The sequence below is a fragment of the Acanthisitta chloris genome, unplaced genomic scaffold, assembly GCF_000695815.1.
Source record: "Acanthisitta chloris isolate BGI_N310 unplaced genomic scaffold, ASM69581v1 scaffold1894, whole genome shotgun sequence".
Taxonomy (NCBI): Eukaryota; Metazoa; Chordata; class Aves; order Passeriformes; family Acanthisittidae; genus Acanthisitta; species Acanthisitta chloris.
Window position 1 is genome coordinate 14,556 of NW_008669650.1, and position 16,592 is coordinate 31,147.

Below are 16,592 nucleotides of genomic sequence, written 5' to 3' on the forward strand. Positions count from 1 at the left end.
TAATTGAGCCATATTATTGGAACCTACCAGTATTATGAAAATTTAATACTCTTGCTTGATGGCAAGCATTTAGTTTGTCAGTTCTTCTAGAAGTGACAGATCCTGTGTATTTTGGTGTAAGAGAAGCAGTCAAAATGTACATGTTAGAGAAATCTAAACAATGGCATAATCGAAGTGGTGCTCTTACATAAGAGTAATTGCTATTCCAATTTAAACTACCTTTTGTTGAAGCTGACAATTTAACATTTATTGTAGAAGAGGGGAGAGAATGCCAGTGAAAGAATCTGAAGAGTAGTTTTCTTGCCATATCTTGAGTAAAATTTGAATTTTTGTTTCCGGTAAAGAAAGGTTGCACTTAAGAATGTTACTTATATAGATGTACATGTATGATGATCCTTTGTTGTCCATAATGGTCTTACCTAGGCTTTTACTCAATAAGAAATGAACTTGATACTGATGTTACAACTGTAACATGTTTACCACTAATCACAGATTTTTTTCCCTTGTGCTCTCTATCACTTATTCTGTTTACCCACCTAAATCCTAGAGTGCAGTCATCACCTCTGATATGATCGAGATGATTTTCTCCAATAGCCCAGAACAGCAGCTTTCAGCCACCCAGAAGTTCCGAAAGCTTCTTTCGAAAGGTAAGGGCTGAAATTACTTAGAGAAAAAAATGTAGAAGCCTCCCTGGCATGTGTTTTTATTTTGACAACCCTAGAGATTGAGTCTCATACAGAAATTTCTGGGTCAAGCTCTGCTTTACCAAATGTCAGCTAGATGGATGTAATAGTCACTTCTTCTCTTGAAATCTGTACCAAGTGCTGCAGGTGTGATGTCTCCTTTTGAGTGTAAGTTTAAATGTCGTAGACAGTGTCTCTGTGGCTCAACCATGCTGATACACCGACGTTCTCTGCGTGTGTGTGCCAGAGTGAGCACACAGAACTGCTGCTGTGCAGTTGGCCTGCCTGAATTACTGAGTGCATTAGTGTTTTGAATCATGTTTCCTCATTGCCTCAAAATTCAGACTGGAGTTCTCTTAGAGTGACAGATGGGAAGGAATCCATTGCCTTTTAGTAAAGTATTGTGGAAAAAGAACGTGCTCTCAGAGAAGAACAGTCAGTAAGTCACTGGGTATTATGATGAAGTGATTTGAGAATTTGCCTACAAAGAAATGAATGTGTCTATTTTATTTTATACAGAACCAAATCCCCCGATAGATGAAGCTTTTTATTTTAAACAGAACCAAATCCCCCGATAGATGAAGTCATAAGCACACAAGGAGTGGTGGCCAGGTTTGTGGAGTTCCTCCGACGAAAAGAAAACTGTACATTACAGGTATACAAATACATAAATATATCTATCTTCCCAGATTAGGAAGGCATTCGGTGATGCAAATTAGATAGAAAAAATAACATCAGTTATTTGTTTAGCTCTACTTCCACTCTTTCTTCACTACGTTAAAAATGCTAATTTATCTTCAGGATTTCTAGCAGGATCTCTCAGGACAGGAGAGGAAAGAGAAAGAGAGATAAGTCTGTGATGGATTCAGTGATTGATAGGATGGAGGGCTGCATACCTTGTTATGTAACAAAAATGGCACTTGAAATTTGGAGCTCAACAGATGAAAAGCTGTTAGCCTAACCTTTAATGCTTGCCTTTTGTACAAATTGAAGACAGTTTTAAATCTTTAGAATTATGACTTAAATTTTTGATTAAATAAAAAAAATTAGAATTACAATCTGTAATGCTAAACACAGAAACCTTGAAACTTACTGTGGTTTGTAAAACTGAATTGTGTCTGCTACAATGGCGGTTAATTGATTTGGACCTTTGTCTCATTTCCAGCTATCTTTTTTCTGATCAGAGTCTTTCTGGGCTAGTAGAAAGTGAAAGAAAACAAACTATCTAGCTAAAGAAAAAATACATGCTAGCGTGTAACCATTAAATACAATATATAGATTAGAATCAGTGTTCTTTCAAAATGCTAATGCCATGTGAAATCCAAATTTTGTTGGGTGGAGATACCTTTTCTCCAATGTGTAAGAAAAATACCAATTTCTTGTGTATCATTTATAGGTATTACTTTTTGAATTGAGATCCACAGAATTCCAAAGGTCTGTTAGCTGCCTTTGAGGAGTCTGTAGACAGTAACTAAGAGTAACTAACCAACTAAGCCAGTTGGTTTGCAACTCTAGTGGGAAATCTGTAAGCTATCTGATGTGAAAAAAAAAAGGGGGAGGGGAAATGCCTTAGAACCTAGGGCAGGCAGATAAATGGAGGCAGTCCTTGTGCCCCTAATGGTGTAACATTAACATATATTGATTTTTTACATGGAAATAGGAAAAAAATCAGTCAAAGTGGAAACTTTTGAGCTTGTCCTGAGGAGTTTGTAAGAAAGTAGTGGAAATATAAGCCCAAGTGTGTTGCTCTTGATACTCTGTGCTACTCCTTCATCTTACCAAATCTCTCTGCCTGCTTGACAGTTCAGGGTCTGCAGGTAGAACTTTTTGCTGTGATCAGTCATGAAGTTCCTCTTGACCTCACTTCTTAATATTTGTTTTTATTCTGCCATTGTTCCCTAAAGTATTCCTTTGGTCCTGCCATTCTAGGCATAAAAAAAGTAGAAGGAAAGGATTTTTAACTCATTCTGAAACAGTGAAGTATTATTTTGATTAGATACTGTAGGTACTTGTATGGTGGATTGAATATGGAAACTTCCATGTTAATGAACTTGGAACTTTATAGGAATTTATGGTCTGTTTTTCTTCTGTGTTGTTAATGGATTACCCTGTAAGAGTCAGTGGTAGGAAGGCCTAATTTGTTAGGAATTCCTCTGTCCCATTTTTACTCAAGTGATTTCAAGACTTAAAATAGCTCCTTTCTTCTCCATGATCACTTAAACAAGTACATTTGTCTCATGTGCAAAATCTTTTTGTGATGGAGAGAGAAATTTTAAAAAAGAACAACACCACACAGAACAATATCACACCTTTGCCGTTTGTGTGACTGTTCCTTAGCTTATACATCCTGGAGCATCAGGTGGCCACAGAGGAGAGGGAGGAGGGACAGTCACTCAGCTAGCCTTTCTGTAACTCATGCTGGAGACAGTGTCTCTCCAAGTTGTGGTAGTTCAGCCTGGTGGCATCCATTAGGAAGCCAAGGGCAAAGTCTAAAATATAAGAAACCTCTGTGGTAGAAAAATGATGAGTTATGTTATACTGTATCACAAAACACTGGATACTCCAGAGAGTAAAATTACAGGAAACCAAGTAAATTTTGTTATTTAAGCTCTGCCCTGAGTGTTTTGCTTCTAGTACATTAACAATGAATTTTGCAGTTTTGTCATTGTGTGTTTCTGCTTTATTTTGCAGCCCATACTCTTTGTGTATTACAGTGATATATTTTGGAATTGTTTATTCTGATCATATCTTACCAGAAGATAATTACTCCTTTAGCTGGGAGAGTTAGGAGGGCAGGATTATTTGTATTTTGAAAAGCAAAATCTTTAATAACACTTAAAATTGAAAAGCCTTGGAAGCCTAGGCTTAATTCTTGAGTTATTATTTCAGGCCCATTTCATGTTTGGTGCATCTCCTTAGCAGGGGTTGGTTTTATGATTAGACCCTAAGTAATAGACCTTGCTGCTCTTCAGGGGTAGCTAGTTTTGTAAAGTATATTGGGATTTTCACTGGAATACTGCCAGATCAGCATTAGTTTAATAAAATCCATTAGTAATGTCAAAATCGGTCATTTATAGCATGCAGCTTTCCATTTTTGTTGTTCATTGAGTGTTGCCTTCTCATTCAACTTTGATAAATTAGCAGTCTTTTCATTCTATAGATTCTGAATATATCTGGTAAGATATAAATTTGCTAGTCTAGTGTAATAATTTTGGACCGAAGGCATGCAGAAATCTAGCAGAATCTGGATTTCTAGAATCTGTTTCCTGAGTACTGTATCAGGTAGTGTTAAAATTTGCGTTTCAGCTGTAAAAGCTAATGCTTTTACAAGTTGACATCAAAATAACAATTAATTACAAAAACAGTTGAAAGATTCAAAGTATTAATTTGGTTAATTCAGTATTGGTTCAAGTCTTGAATAGAGCCATCATACACTAATAACTCTTGGCAGCAATACTGATCAGCAGAGTTGGAGAGAAGTACATTGAGTTGCTTTTTAGAAATTTCCTTTCCTTTGCTTTTTTATATCTTTAAAGTCTTTTGTTTGCTTCATATTCATGAAGTTTTGTCAAATGATGTCTCTTCATGCATCTTCAGAGATACCGTTGGCGATTCAGTGAGTGTAACATGTCATGTCGGAAATGACTTTTTGTGTGTACAGTTCTTAGTAAGGAAAGGCAAAGGTAACAAATGTATAGCAAAAAAAAAAACATCCGAAAAGGTGCAACAAACCTGATGTTATCCTAAGGAACTTCTGCAAATTTTTATTTCAAGTCATAGGGATAACTCTTAACTATGATTCTGATTCCTGCTTTGCAAATTCTCTGTTAATTAGTAATATCTCATGCTTTTCCTGTGCTAATTCTTTCTGTCTTTAAAGAACATTTAGTCTTCCTGTTTGGTGTGGCACGAAAAGCTCCTAGTAAAATATCTCTTGTATTCTGTTTTCCAGTTTGAAGCTGCATGGGTGCTGACAAATATTGCCTCGGGAAATTCCCTTCAGACTCGAATAGTGATCCAAGCAGGAGCTGTCCCCATCTTCATAGAGCTGCTTAGTTCAGAGTTTGAAGATGTACAGGAGCAGGTAAAGATTGAGAACAATACTGAGTTTTGTGTGTGTATGTGTTGGTTTGTGGAATTAGGGGCTTTTTTGTTCAGTGTTTTGGTTGGTTGGTTGTTGGTTTTAGGGGTTTTTTGTGTGTGTGTGGTGTTTGGGGTTTTTTTGTTGGTTTGGTTTGGTTTTTTTTCCTTCCCCAGAAAGGATCAACACTATTTTGTAAGAAATCCTTTAGAGAATATGTAGCGTTTGTCTGTTTTGCACAACAGTTCCTTTCTACCTACTGTGTGTTATGATATCTAAGCCAGTCTTGTATTTTTATTTTTTTGGTAATAATGTATATAACCACAGGCAGTTGGGCTATGCATTTTGATCTGTAACAGGTTAGTATTTTTCTGTGTATTGAGGAATTAAAGTAGCCTTGTTTGAATAATTACTTTAGAGATGGAAAGTTCATGCCTGTTTCTCCTGAAGATAAAGCATGAGGCAAATTATAGTTTGCTCTCTACAAAGAAAAATTATAGTTCGTTTCCCAAGTTCCTTACAGCATAGATGAGGCCCACAGGGATCAGTGCAAAGCACAGACCAAACATTTGATTCAGTAGTTTCCACACAAGGTCTGTAACTTGTTTGAACAAGGATGTGTTTCAGACTTATGATCTTGCCTTGAATAGTTAGGGTGATGAAACATTAATGATGTTAACAAATTTAGTTTTAGCCAGTCTTAATCCTAACTTGGAACGTATGTACCTTTACTGTACAAATTTAACTAGCTTTGGGTCCAGGTATTTACTTTTGTTCCATTCTCTACTCAGTAAGTTAGTTCTGTGTTTTTTCCTATAGCTACTTGCAGAACATAGCTTAAGCTTTGCTTGAGCAGATGAAATTTATCACTGAACTCTCATTATAAGAGTATTTCTGTGGTGGTGGTTTGTTTTTGGTGACTCTGTTTTGAACTTTTTCTGTTTCAATATTTTTTGTGGTGGCGAAATCACAAGCACTGGGTATTCCAGTAGCACTCTTTCAGCAATGCTTCTTGCAAGGATAGTACTTCATTTTTGTTTCTGTATGATACTTTTGTGTGTAAATGTCCAAGATGCCTTTGCAGACTCTTTGCAGCAGAAGCTGGCTGTGAGCACAGGTCAGTCTGATTATCCAATATGATCCATTGTTCTTTTCAGAGTCATTGACTTCCAGGGCAGTTCAGTTCTCCATCCTGTAAGTGTGACCTCTGTTCTCTGTTCCTAGATGTCCGACCTTGCATTTGGCTGTATTGAGAAGCATGATTGAAGGAGTCCTGACTCATAAACATTGGATTGCTTTGTGTAACTTGCCTTCCTTTCCTATAGCTGGCCACCTATATTTCCTACAGAATGTACCACCTCTACTTGCCTAACATTTTCCATAGGACAGATTTTTTTTATTCTCTCTCAGTTGCTTATAGCTTTCAAGTTCTCACACTTTGCAACTTTCCATTTTCAATGTTGTGTCTCAGACTGAATTATTTTGGAAAATGTTTTTTAAGTGAAATTGAACTTAGGTGTTTAAGAAAATACTAGAGGAAATAAGGTGGGGGGGGTTATCTATTATTTTAGCTTTGAGGAAGTGAGCCTGCTGCTGTTACAGAAATTAGAAATGTGATAGCTTGCTAAAATGGCAGATAAATGCTGTATTCTGGATGGATTTTCAGGTGGGTAGACTGAGCAATATATGATACCTTTTAGAGCTTGTCTTTTTGGGTTGAACTTGGTGGCATTACTTTCCAAATTGAGCCATCACTTGTAGAGTGCTGTTTCTGCAGAATGATTGGTACTTCAAGTGTGATAAGGGCTGCTCTATTTTTTCTGTTCCTAATGATTGATCTGTGCAAGAGTTAACTTATTTTTTTTATTAGGTTGTTACCATCTCTGCTGGTGTTCAGAGAGCAGGTGGTAAGAGCGAACCTGTTTAGATTAAATTGTGCAGCCATCAGTCTTAAGATGGGTGAATTAACAGAAGAGCTTAGAGGCCACAGCTAAGTAGTTTATCTGTCTCCTTCCCTCTCTGCCTCCTAATAAACTCCTGGCATGTTCAAGTTCAGATTGCAGGCAGGTGGAATGGGTTGGTTGTAGTCACTGGAAAATACTCTTCTATGCAGTTCAGGTACTGCTGAATTCACAATCTCTCTAGTATCAGTAATCTCTAAACATCAGTTACAGATTGCTCTGTAGTAAGCTGTGCTAAAGAAGGAAAACATACTACTGGAGAGTGTTGCCCACACCTTTTTGCAGTGAGCTTCTGTACCTCAGCTCTGTAGATTGCAGTCCTGCTCACAGCTGATTTACGGTTTAATGCAGGCTGACAAGAAAGAAATTACACTTTTCCCCAACAGCTTAAAAAAACCCCAAGTACTTCAGCACAACATCTTCCAAAACAAAAATTAAAAGCATTAAGTACTGCAAAGTTAGCTCTTGTACTTCTGTGTTACAGGATAGCATTAGTACACAATTGCGTACTCTTTTTCCAGATGACTCTTGTCTCATTCAGTGTATGCACAGATTGTTGCCCTGGTAACAGATGAGTGGGTAGTAAAGAAAGCTTTTATTTGTCGAACTGTGACCCTGTTTGTTCAAGTTGGAACACATTATAGTACATGAAGGAGAATAGGGAAGAAATTCTTACAGTTAAGGCGACTGCAGGTTTGTAAGGAAAATGTTTCTACTGGTTCGTGTCTGATGCTGAGTGTTTGCTTCTATCCATTTTCAGTAAGTGGATACTAGTTCTGTGGGTTTTGAATGCTCAATGTGAAATATTTCATTTTGTTTTGTAGCTGAGGACAACTTAGCAGTGATTCTTTTTTTTTTTTTATAGTTAGGCCCATGTCTTGAGCAGGATCTGATCCTGGGCTTCTCAAGCTGGATTTCTGAAACTGGAAGATATTTGACCATAATTTTCTGCCCTGTAAAATTATCACCCTAATCATGTGTCACAGTAATACTGTGAAGATTATTATTTGCAAGCAACTATTGCTACATTTGCAACAAATCAAAAAAATACTGGAAAATACAGGAAATAAAGCTGCATGTTCAGGGCAGATGGGCCAGAAGCTAACCCTATGATTGTGTAGTAAAGGATGGAGAGAAAAAGAAGTATTGAAGGCTGAGTTTAGTAAGTTGTTCTTTGTTCTAAATGGGATAGTAATTCTCTAAAAGGAAATTACAGTGTTAATACAATTTTGACTATGTAGTATAGCATAAAAATATTTGTAATACTTTGATTTTACTTATTGGCTAGAAATTATCCACTTTTTTATAGTAAGTCACACATTGACTTTGTCTTTACTTCAAACTTCCCTTGGCAGTGGCTCAGGAGCAGATACCAGTTTACCTTATCTTCTGATCACGATTTTCCCAACATGTAATTTTCATATTTCTAAGCCAGTTTTAATCTAATGTGTGACACATTTTTCTTTACATACCCTACTTTCTGAGACTAGTGAAGATTCTAAATCAGCTGTTTTATAGACATCTCTGAGGGAATCTTTATAACGGTGTTTAATAAACAACATGTATGTTAATGAAATGATATGTCTTTTTACAAGATCTGTTTCCCATTAAGCTATACAGTCTGACATTTAATTACCCTACCATCCTTTTACCTTTCTCATTGCTTGCATTGTATATCAGTCTTCCTCAGATTGTATGTCAGTCTTCCTCTGTGATCAGTGGTCAAACTATTTGGCATCCTTTTTACCCATCAGAGAAATTGAATTCATCACAGAATCTACATCAACATTATTTATGAAAAGCACTTTGGCTACATCTTCCCTCCTCTCCCCTTTCCTGTTTTTGGTGTACTGATTCTTAGATTTAGTTAGTGACATATGTCCTGACCTTTTTCCACTTACCACAGTTTTTTCTTCCAAAAGACATTCAGTATTTTTGATACACCTGCGTAAAATTATTTATATTCAAGGACTCCATCAAAGCCCTGTAGACATGCTTAAGGCTGATCTAGCTTCAGCAGTGTCTCAGCTGCAGTTCTTTCCGGACTTCCCTTGCTGTGGTGCTTAAAACCCAGATGTCAGCTTGGGTTTCCTTCAAAAACCATGCAACGCATCGTGCTCCTTGTCAAAGATAATTGAGATTGTCTCACACTGACAGGTATGTGTCATTCTGCACTGCTGGACAGCCAGTGGCAGGAACATCCCCAGCTGCTCTGTTCTCCTTTGGGAAGGTTTGCATTTTCAGCTGAAGTGACCAACATGTGTTTCCCCTGGTACTTTTCCCTTTGTAGTATTGCTGTTCCTTTTGGTAACCATTGTTTGCTTGGCAGAGATACTGTGAGTCTTGTGTCCAAGTTCTGTTTGGCTTTTACATCAGCAGTCTTACTAACTAGGTTTTGGTAATCAAAATGAGGAAAAGTGAGGCATGAGTATGAGCTACTTTATCCATTTGGTGCATGAGATGTGAGAAATAAGGAACTATGACCACTCCAGCCACTGAAAGAAAGGTGTTCACTGTGTTAGGGCATAGTAGAAGTCATCTCCTAGGAATTTGGCTTTGTGGTATCCTTCCTTGTGTCCACTTAACCAATCACACTTGTATGCAAGCTAATCTTCACCATCTTCATGCCAGCATTAGATCCATTTCCCAACTCAGCAGCCAAATACAGAGAAAGTGTTGGTTCTTCCTTCATAATATTGCTTCTCCACCAAGAGTTACATATTCTCTGCACTGTTGGTGGTTGGTTTAGAATTGGTTTCAGTATCCAATGGCCTGATGAAATAATGGCTGAGAGTCTTCAGAATCCAGGGGAAAGTGGAGGATTATCAAAAAGCACATGGATTTATTCACAGAAGGCACAATATTGTTCAACAGTACTTCACAAAACTTGGACTTTATGGTTACTGACTACTGAAATTGTCTAGCACTGCAGGAAAAAAACACCGGAGTTCAATAATGAGTAAAATAAACTGGAGACTTGCAGCAATTCTTATTCCACTATTGGCAATAAATAGAATTTATACAGGTGTATAAAAATGGGTGCTGTCAATTAACAAGGCAGCATTTGCATTTTCAGTTTGCACACAACTTTCTGCCCAAGATACGGGTTAAAGAGTCAGGCTACAGATCTTAAAATTACAGGTTCTTGTCATCTTCAGGTCTGTTGGTAGATACTAGAAAGTACTGAAATTGAATTTTTTAGAGTAAAAATTTTTTTTTATTTAATAAGAAGCTCTGAAATTTAGTGGAATTGAGTACCCTTTTACTTCTGCAGCTATCCAGAAAAGAATATAAAGACATTTGGGATACGTAGAATAAAGCCAAAATGTTATGGCAAGTATTTGCACCTTGAGGAGTGCACAAAAGAAGTAATGGAAATCATTCAGACTAACAAATGCTGAAGTCATTTGTTGTTGTTCTTGTGTTGTCTGTGGGAACTGTGACAGAGCTTTGCGTTTATGGAAGTCTCATGAGAAGAGTTTAAATGAGCTTGACTTATGTTTACTTATCTGTAGAGCTGAAGTAATTCCCAAAGGAAAGACATCTTCCTTGTTGAATGAAACCTTGCATATTTTTCTAAAGTTACCATCTTATGTCCTATTAGTCATTATCATTACAAGGATTTCCTGCAATAGCCTTACCAGGTCCCGTGATATCAGACTGCTCAGCCAGACTATTCCTGCCCGAAAAAAATCGGGAGTAGGAAAGCAGTAGAGATGCTATTTGACTTCTCTGGTCAGACTTTCTGATGTGAGATTTGCTGTTGCAAAACCAGTCTGTCATTCAGGGTCAGAATGGATTCTTGGATTAAGTGATTATAAATGTTGCCAACTCTAAAAATAGATACTGCTATAATGGCAGAAACAAAGACCACAGACAAGTGAAACACGGATTCCTTGTGTAACGTGCGCAAGGGTGTCCAGCCAAGAAGACACTGTCTTCGTACAAAGTTATTCACATGAAAGGAATTGATTGCAAATTCTAACTTTTTTCACCCTTAAGTGCTTTTAGAAAATCCACAAGTGTTTTTTTTTGGGTTTTTTTTTTTTGTTTTTTTTTTGGTTTTTTTTTTGTTTTTGTTGGTTTTTTGGTGGGTTTTTTTTGTTTTTTTGGTGTTTTTTGGTTTTGTTTTTTTAAGAGCCGTCTGAAATCTTTCATTCATTCCTTAGGCTTCTCGTTTCTGCAGAAATACAAAAAATGCAGTGAGCAACAAGTGTGGCTCCTTGTGGTTCTATCACAAACTGCATTTTGCAGGAGGTGGGATATGTTCTGTCCCTTAAGCTAAATTTTTTCCGATTGCTGTCTCCTGCATCTTGGAGACAAAAACTGTTGTCACAACAGTTGTAAAAGAATGAGAATTGGAGTGAAAAAGAAGTTTTCATGATGCAGGTCAGTTTTGGGGAAACATTGCATAGTGATGGCTGTGCTGTTTCACAGCCAAGGTCAGTGGAGTCTTGTTCCCTGTCTCTGACTGTGGTTGACAGCAGAAGCCTGGAAAACAGTAGGAAACAAAACAAATTAATCCTTCCCTAGAACAGTCTCCTAGTCTCATTTATTTTAATTACCGTTCATCCTGTGGTGATATTAGTAGTGCGGCTACAGAGGAGTCTTTTTATTTTGTGTCTAGCAAGCTGACATTTCTAACTACATTTTGTGTATACATCTGGTTTTAGCTGTATTACTTTTGCAGGGTTTGCAGGTGGGTTTGTGCCTCTAGAGTGGTTTGCGTGGTTTTTAGAGTAGCATATTTTCACTGCTGTTTAAAAACATGTCACAGGAGAAATCTAATGCAGTAAATCATCAATTGACATATTCAAAATTAATAAATAAGCTTATTTCAGGTTACCCAAGAATTTCCTTGGGAGCAATTTATTTCAAATAGATACAGGGAGAGGAAAAACATGTTTCTGTGAGGAACTTGCTTATGTTCAATTGGAGAAATAGTTATGTATTGTAACACATTTTACTGCAGCTAAATGCATAACCTTCCACTGAAGAGAAATTCAGCTGCTGTCCATGATAAATAGAACTGCTTTTGTCCTCTAATATGCAGTGCTGAAGTATTTCCAGTGGTTGTATAGATACATGTACCTGTAGAACCAAATAAGTCTACCAAATAAGCAGATCCATGTATCTATTTATTATCACACTTAGCCCTCTGCTAACTTGAAACAAATAGCAAATGTGAATTTCATATGCTTTCTTGTGTGACAAAATATCTTCTGTAGTTCACGTGGAATTCATCAAACAGCTTTTATACCTCACATAGACTACTTGTAATTTATTTAGTTATAGCTCTCATATTAGTGGACAGTGATACCTAAAACACCAATTGGCCCAAATGTATACATCAAAACTGATTAAATATTTTATTCTCATCATATTGCAGAAGATGGATTTTGTGCTTCTTTAATTCCGCTGGTTTTGATCTTACCAAAATAAAGTGTTACGGTAGTACTGATGTTCAAGGGAGAAAGTGTTTGTCCTTGCATTTTGCTGTGTATATGACTTAACAGGGAACACTGGTTCTGTCTTCTACAGTTTTATCTGAAAGAATGTATATATCAATGCCCATCTGAACTCTGATTCTGAATGTTGGCTTAACTTGCATCTAGAGTCTCATTGTTATCTAGTTGTTGTAATTGTTCTCAATATGACTGTGTAAACAAGGCATGCTTTTATGGCTTCTTAGGGAATACTAATATGGGCTGTTCCATGCAAAAATTTTTGGGTAGATACAATCTTACTTGACCTGTGCTATGAACACCTGGATTTAAATTACCTCTGAACAAGGAGGAGTGTAGAATTAGAATCTTACTAAGCCTGAGGAGATAAGATCATCTCTTATGTTGTGGACAGAGCAAGGTTATGTCTGGCTGCACAGTCTCTGGAGACATACATGTTGGCTGTTACGGTATTCCTCTTAGATCTGTTTAAATATTCCTGAATCATATAATGAGCTTGGGTGTATTAATGTAATACTCAACCAGAATGCATTCCCCTTCCATATGTTGTCCAGGATCTAACAGTGAGAACAGAGAATCTCCTAATTCTAGTACAGATATAAAACTGGTGGAATTTTGATAGCAAAAGCAATTACTCTTCTGTTTTTCATTACAGGCAGTATGGGCTCTTGGCAACATTGCTGGAGACAGCACTATGTGCAGAGACTATGTATTGGACTGTAATATCCTGCCCCCTTTATTGCAGTAAGTCTCTTTTAATGTGTTTTCCAGAATTTTGCTTGAGTGTATGATAAGACTGAAGTTTGGCTTTTGCCTTGAAGAAGAATATTTTTTTTATTGTGGACTAATTAGACTTTTTAATGGGACTCCTGATCTACCTTTGCAGTGAAGCTAAAGCGGAAACATGTTTGAGAAGCAGCTAAGCTGGAACTATTTTATTCTACAGTGTGGGTGGATGCCTAGGCTTATTTTAGAGTCATAGAATGATTTAAGTTGAAAGGCACCTCTGGAGGTCATCTGGTCAAAGCCTTTCTTCATAGCAGGTGAGATTAGATTAGGTTGCTCACCTACTTAACCAGTCAAATTTGGAACATCAGAAGTAGATTTCATAACCACCTTGGGCAACCTGTTGCAGTATTTGGCCATGGCATGGTGAAACACAGTGTTTGATACCTAATCAGAATTTTCTGTGTCTTACCCTATGACGGTTGCCCCTTGTCCCATCACTGTGCACTTGTGAGATTTGGCTTCCTGTTTCCACTTGTTAAACTGTTGTTGGCAGCAGTTCCATACTCTGTTACGCAGTCTCTTTCTAAGGATGAACAAATCCAGGTCACTACCCTCCCATTGCATGTCGTTCCTTAGTCGGCTAATTATCTTGATGGTCCTCTGCTTAAAGGTCATATTGTTGCTGAAGCAGTGACACCGTCTTGTGTTGTCATGTCCAGATTACTGTTACTCAGTCTCTGTCCTTTGCAGACTCTGGTTGCAGCAGTGGAATTCTCCAGTGCTCTCAGAAAGACGTTAGTAACAGTATGGGATGGCCATGAGAAAAGGAAAGGGAATTGTTACACTCTTGGGAAAACCAGGTCTTGCCTTACTGCATTTTCTTAGGTCAGAGAGTACTATGGCTAATCCTTTCTAAGCCACAAGGAAGATACCTTGTTTGGAGGCTTCATGCTGTGCATGACGTAGTTAACCAGCTCCACAGACATCTTTGTGAGGACTTTGCTGAGGTCTGACCTCACGTAAAGGGACTGCAGTGTAGCAGTGGCTGATGCAGCTTCAGTCACTGATAATTGTCATGTGAGAGGACAGTTTTGGCACAACGGTGTCAGTACGTTATTGAGCTTCCTGTGTCTTTCAAAGTAGAAGTTGAACCCTGCAGCAGCTGGTGTGTGGGTGCCACGCCATAGCAGCTGAAGGAAGAGACTGGTTTGGGGTGGAATTGTGTTCTAGTAGGAATGCAGTGGGCAAGGCTCTTGTATTGCTGGGACTAGAGCCAGTGCACACAGGAAGTCTGTAAATGCTGGTTGCTGTGAGATGCTTGACCGTTTTGAATGCTTGGGAAACCCTAAACCTGAGGGTGATAATAGTTATTACTATTATTTAATCTGATTCTTTTCTGCGGATAAGTTTTGTTCTCCGTTTTACTAGTTAATGTACGAAAGTGTAAAAGTGGGACTGATAGTCTGACTGATACAAAAATGCAGTTCAGCAAAGAGAGTACTCTCTAAAACTACCTGCATATTCTCCTCATTTGAGTAAGTGTCACAATTCCTGTGCCTTTTGACGGTTAACTGCCACATTAGTATCTAAGCAATTAAATGAGCACACTTTTAGTGTCAGGATATTAGAGTCCTGTATCTAGCATGTGTATTAGTATCCAGCCACCAAGGATAATTTTCCTCAGGATATAATTTTATAGAAAAAAACCTATATTTTGCCCTTATGTGTGTTAAAATGAGTTTTAGTGCATGTGTCATGTTTAGGGTCATGCAATTGACACCACAGGGTTGCCTGGCTTTGTTTTTTCAAAACAAGGGTTGGAAATCTTTGTTGTTTTATTTTAGATTGCTTTCAAAACAGAACCGTCTCACTATGACCAGAAATGCTGTATGGGCTCTATCCAACCTCTGCAGAGGGAAAAATCCACCTCCAGATTTTGCCAAGGTAAGAGATGTTTGAAGGGAAGTATGTTGTGAGGTGGTGGTAACCAAATAAACAGTAAGGGTGATGAAACTACAGAGAAGACATGTTATTTCAGAATTGCTCTGAAAGACTATGTGGGCTTCTTATACATGAAGTTCTTTTGAAGTTTTTTTGTGTACTCCTTTGGACAGATATTCACAACCACTGTTAATCTGGCTGCCTCCTAACTTTTTGTTACTATTCTTCTACTGGAGATGACCATCCGAGAGCAGAACAAATCTGTGCATCTTGTCTGCTCTACTGCAATGTATGGCACATCTTTGCAGACAAGTGTGAGTTTAAGTTGCCAGATGTTGTACTGTAGAGGCTGAAGAATTGTCATAGAGCTTTTCTGTGGGCATGCTCCTTCGTGCATGTATAGCTACAGTCCTGCACAGAAGTGCTGCCTAGGTCTGAAATCTTTCAAGTATCAAACCTTGAGGTACCAGTGCCTAGTCCTATAATGACACGTACAAAATCAGCTGACATAATAATACATCTTCTGACTCTATAATTATATGGTGTATGTATCTCCTCTTCATGTCTTGCAGGTTTCACCTTGTCTCAGTGTGCTCTCCTGGCTGCTCTTTGTCAATGATACAGATGTATTAGCTGATGCCTGCTGGGCTTTGTCCTATTTGTCTGATGGCCCTAATGATAAAATCCAGGCTGTGATTGATGCAGGAGTCTGCAGGAGACTTGTGGAATTGCTGATGTAAGAAATTTGTTACAAGCAAGTGTACTGTCCACTCTTTTCCCTAAATTCAAGGTTATAACAGCAGAAGTTTAATTAAACAGGTCTTGAAATGTCCTAATTTCCAAAGAGCAAGATTGGACTTTTAATTCTACCTGTCTGTTCAGTCTTCTGTATTTGTCATAAGTAACAGAAACAGTGGAACTTTTCTTCTACTAGTTTTGCTATTCCTTAAGAGATTTTTTTCCTGCACCTAACAGCTGCATTTTTGCAAAATCCATAATACGTACTGGAATTTTCCCTTTGCTGTTCAAGTCCATGTTATAATTGCTTACCAATGAAATTACCAAAGGATATCAAAGATAGAAATGTAAAATAGTTAAATTTGCTAGAATTGACAGTACTGGGGACTTGAAATATAAATAATTTCCTAAACCCTTACTGTGCAGGAGTATACACACACTTTGGTCAGTAAATGGCTGTGGGAGTTGTGGTCACCGAGTCTGGCCTTGTTCACAGCCATTTGCTCAGCTCTGAGGTCAGCTCATGGAGCATTCAATTGCCTAAGGACAAGAAATAATGGTTTCCAGTGATGTGAATAAAAAGGCTATTTAGGCTTTTAAGATTAAGGCAAATCTGATGCTGGGTTAATGAATAGAATAATTTAGGTAGCTTTTTATAAAGACGTGTCTTTGAGAAAAAATTTCCTTATTTCACCATTTTTATTCTAATCATGATTTAAGAATGATGATGGAGGGATGCACATGATGACAGAAGATGATGAAACAGCTGTATCAGCTATACATACACAGCTTCCACCTGTGTTCCTCTGTCTCATTTTTTGCCTTTGTTTCTGCTACATTAAATGTATAGTTAAAGCTGATTATTTTTCCCTCCCAATGAGGTACTTGTATTCTTCTAATATTTTTATGCTGCTGAATGATATCTAAAAGCCTAAATATTTAGAAACCCTAGAAAGGCTTATCATTAGTTTAAAATCAGTGTGTTTTGATTCAG

General features: G+C 37.7%; 1 protein-coding gene across 1 annotated transcript in view; it reads left to right on the forward strand.

Moving 5' to 3' along the window:
• The window catches only part of KPNA1 (karyopherin alpha 1 (importin alpha 5)), a 39,634-nt gene that overhangs the window by 3,066 nt on the left and 19,976 nt on the right, over positions 1-16,592 (forward strand). The window contains exons 3-8 of the mRNA XM_009073375.1: positions 548-647; positions 1,244-1,338; positions 4,636-4,767; positions 12,846-12,934; positions 14,764-14,863; positions 15,433-15,596. Of these exons, the coding sequence (XP_009071623.1) occupies positions 548-647; positions 1,244-1,338; positions 4,636-4,767; positions 12,846-12,934; positions 14,764-14,863; positions 15,433-15,596 (680 nt within the window). The remainder of the gene's footprint in view (positions 1-547; positions 648-1,243; positions 1,339-4,635; positions 4,768-12,845; positions 12,935-14,763; positions 14,864-15,432; positions 15,597-16,592) is intronic.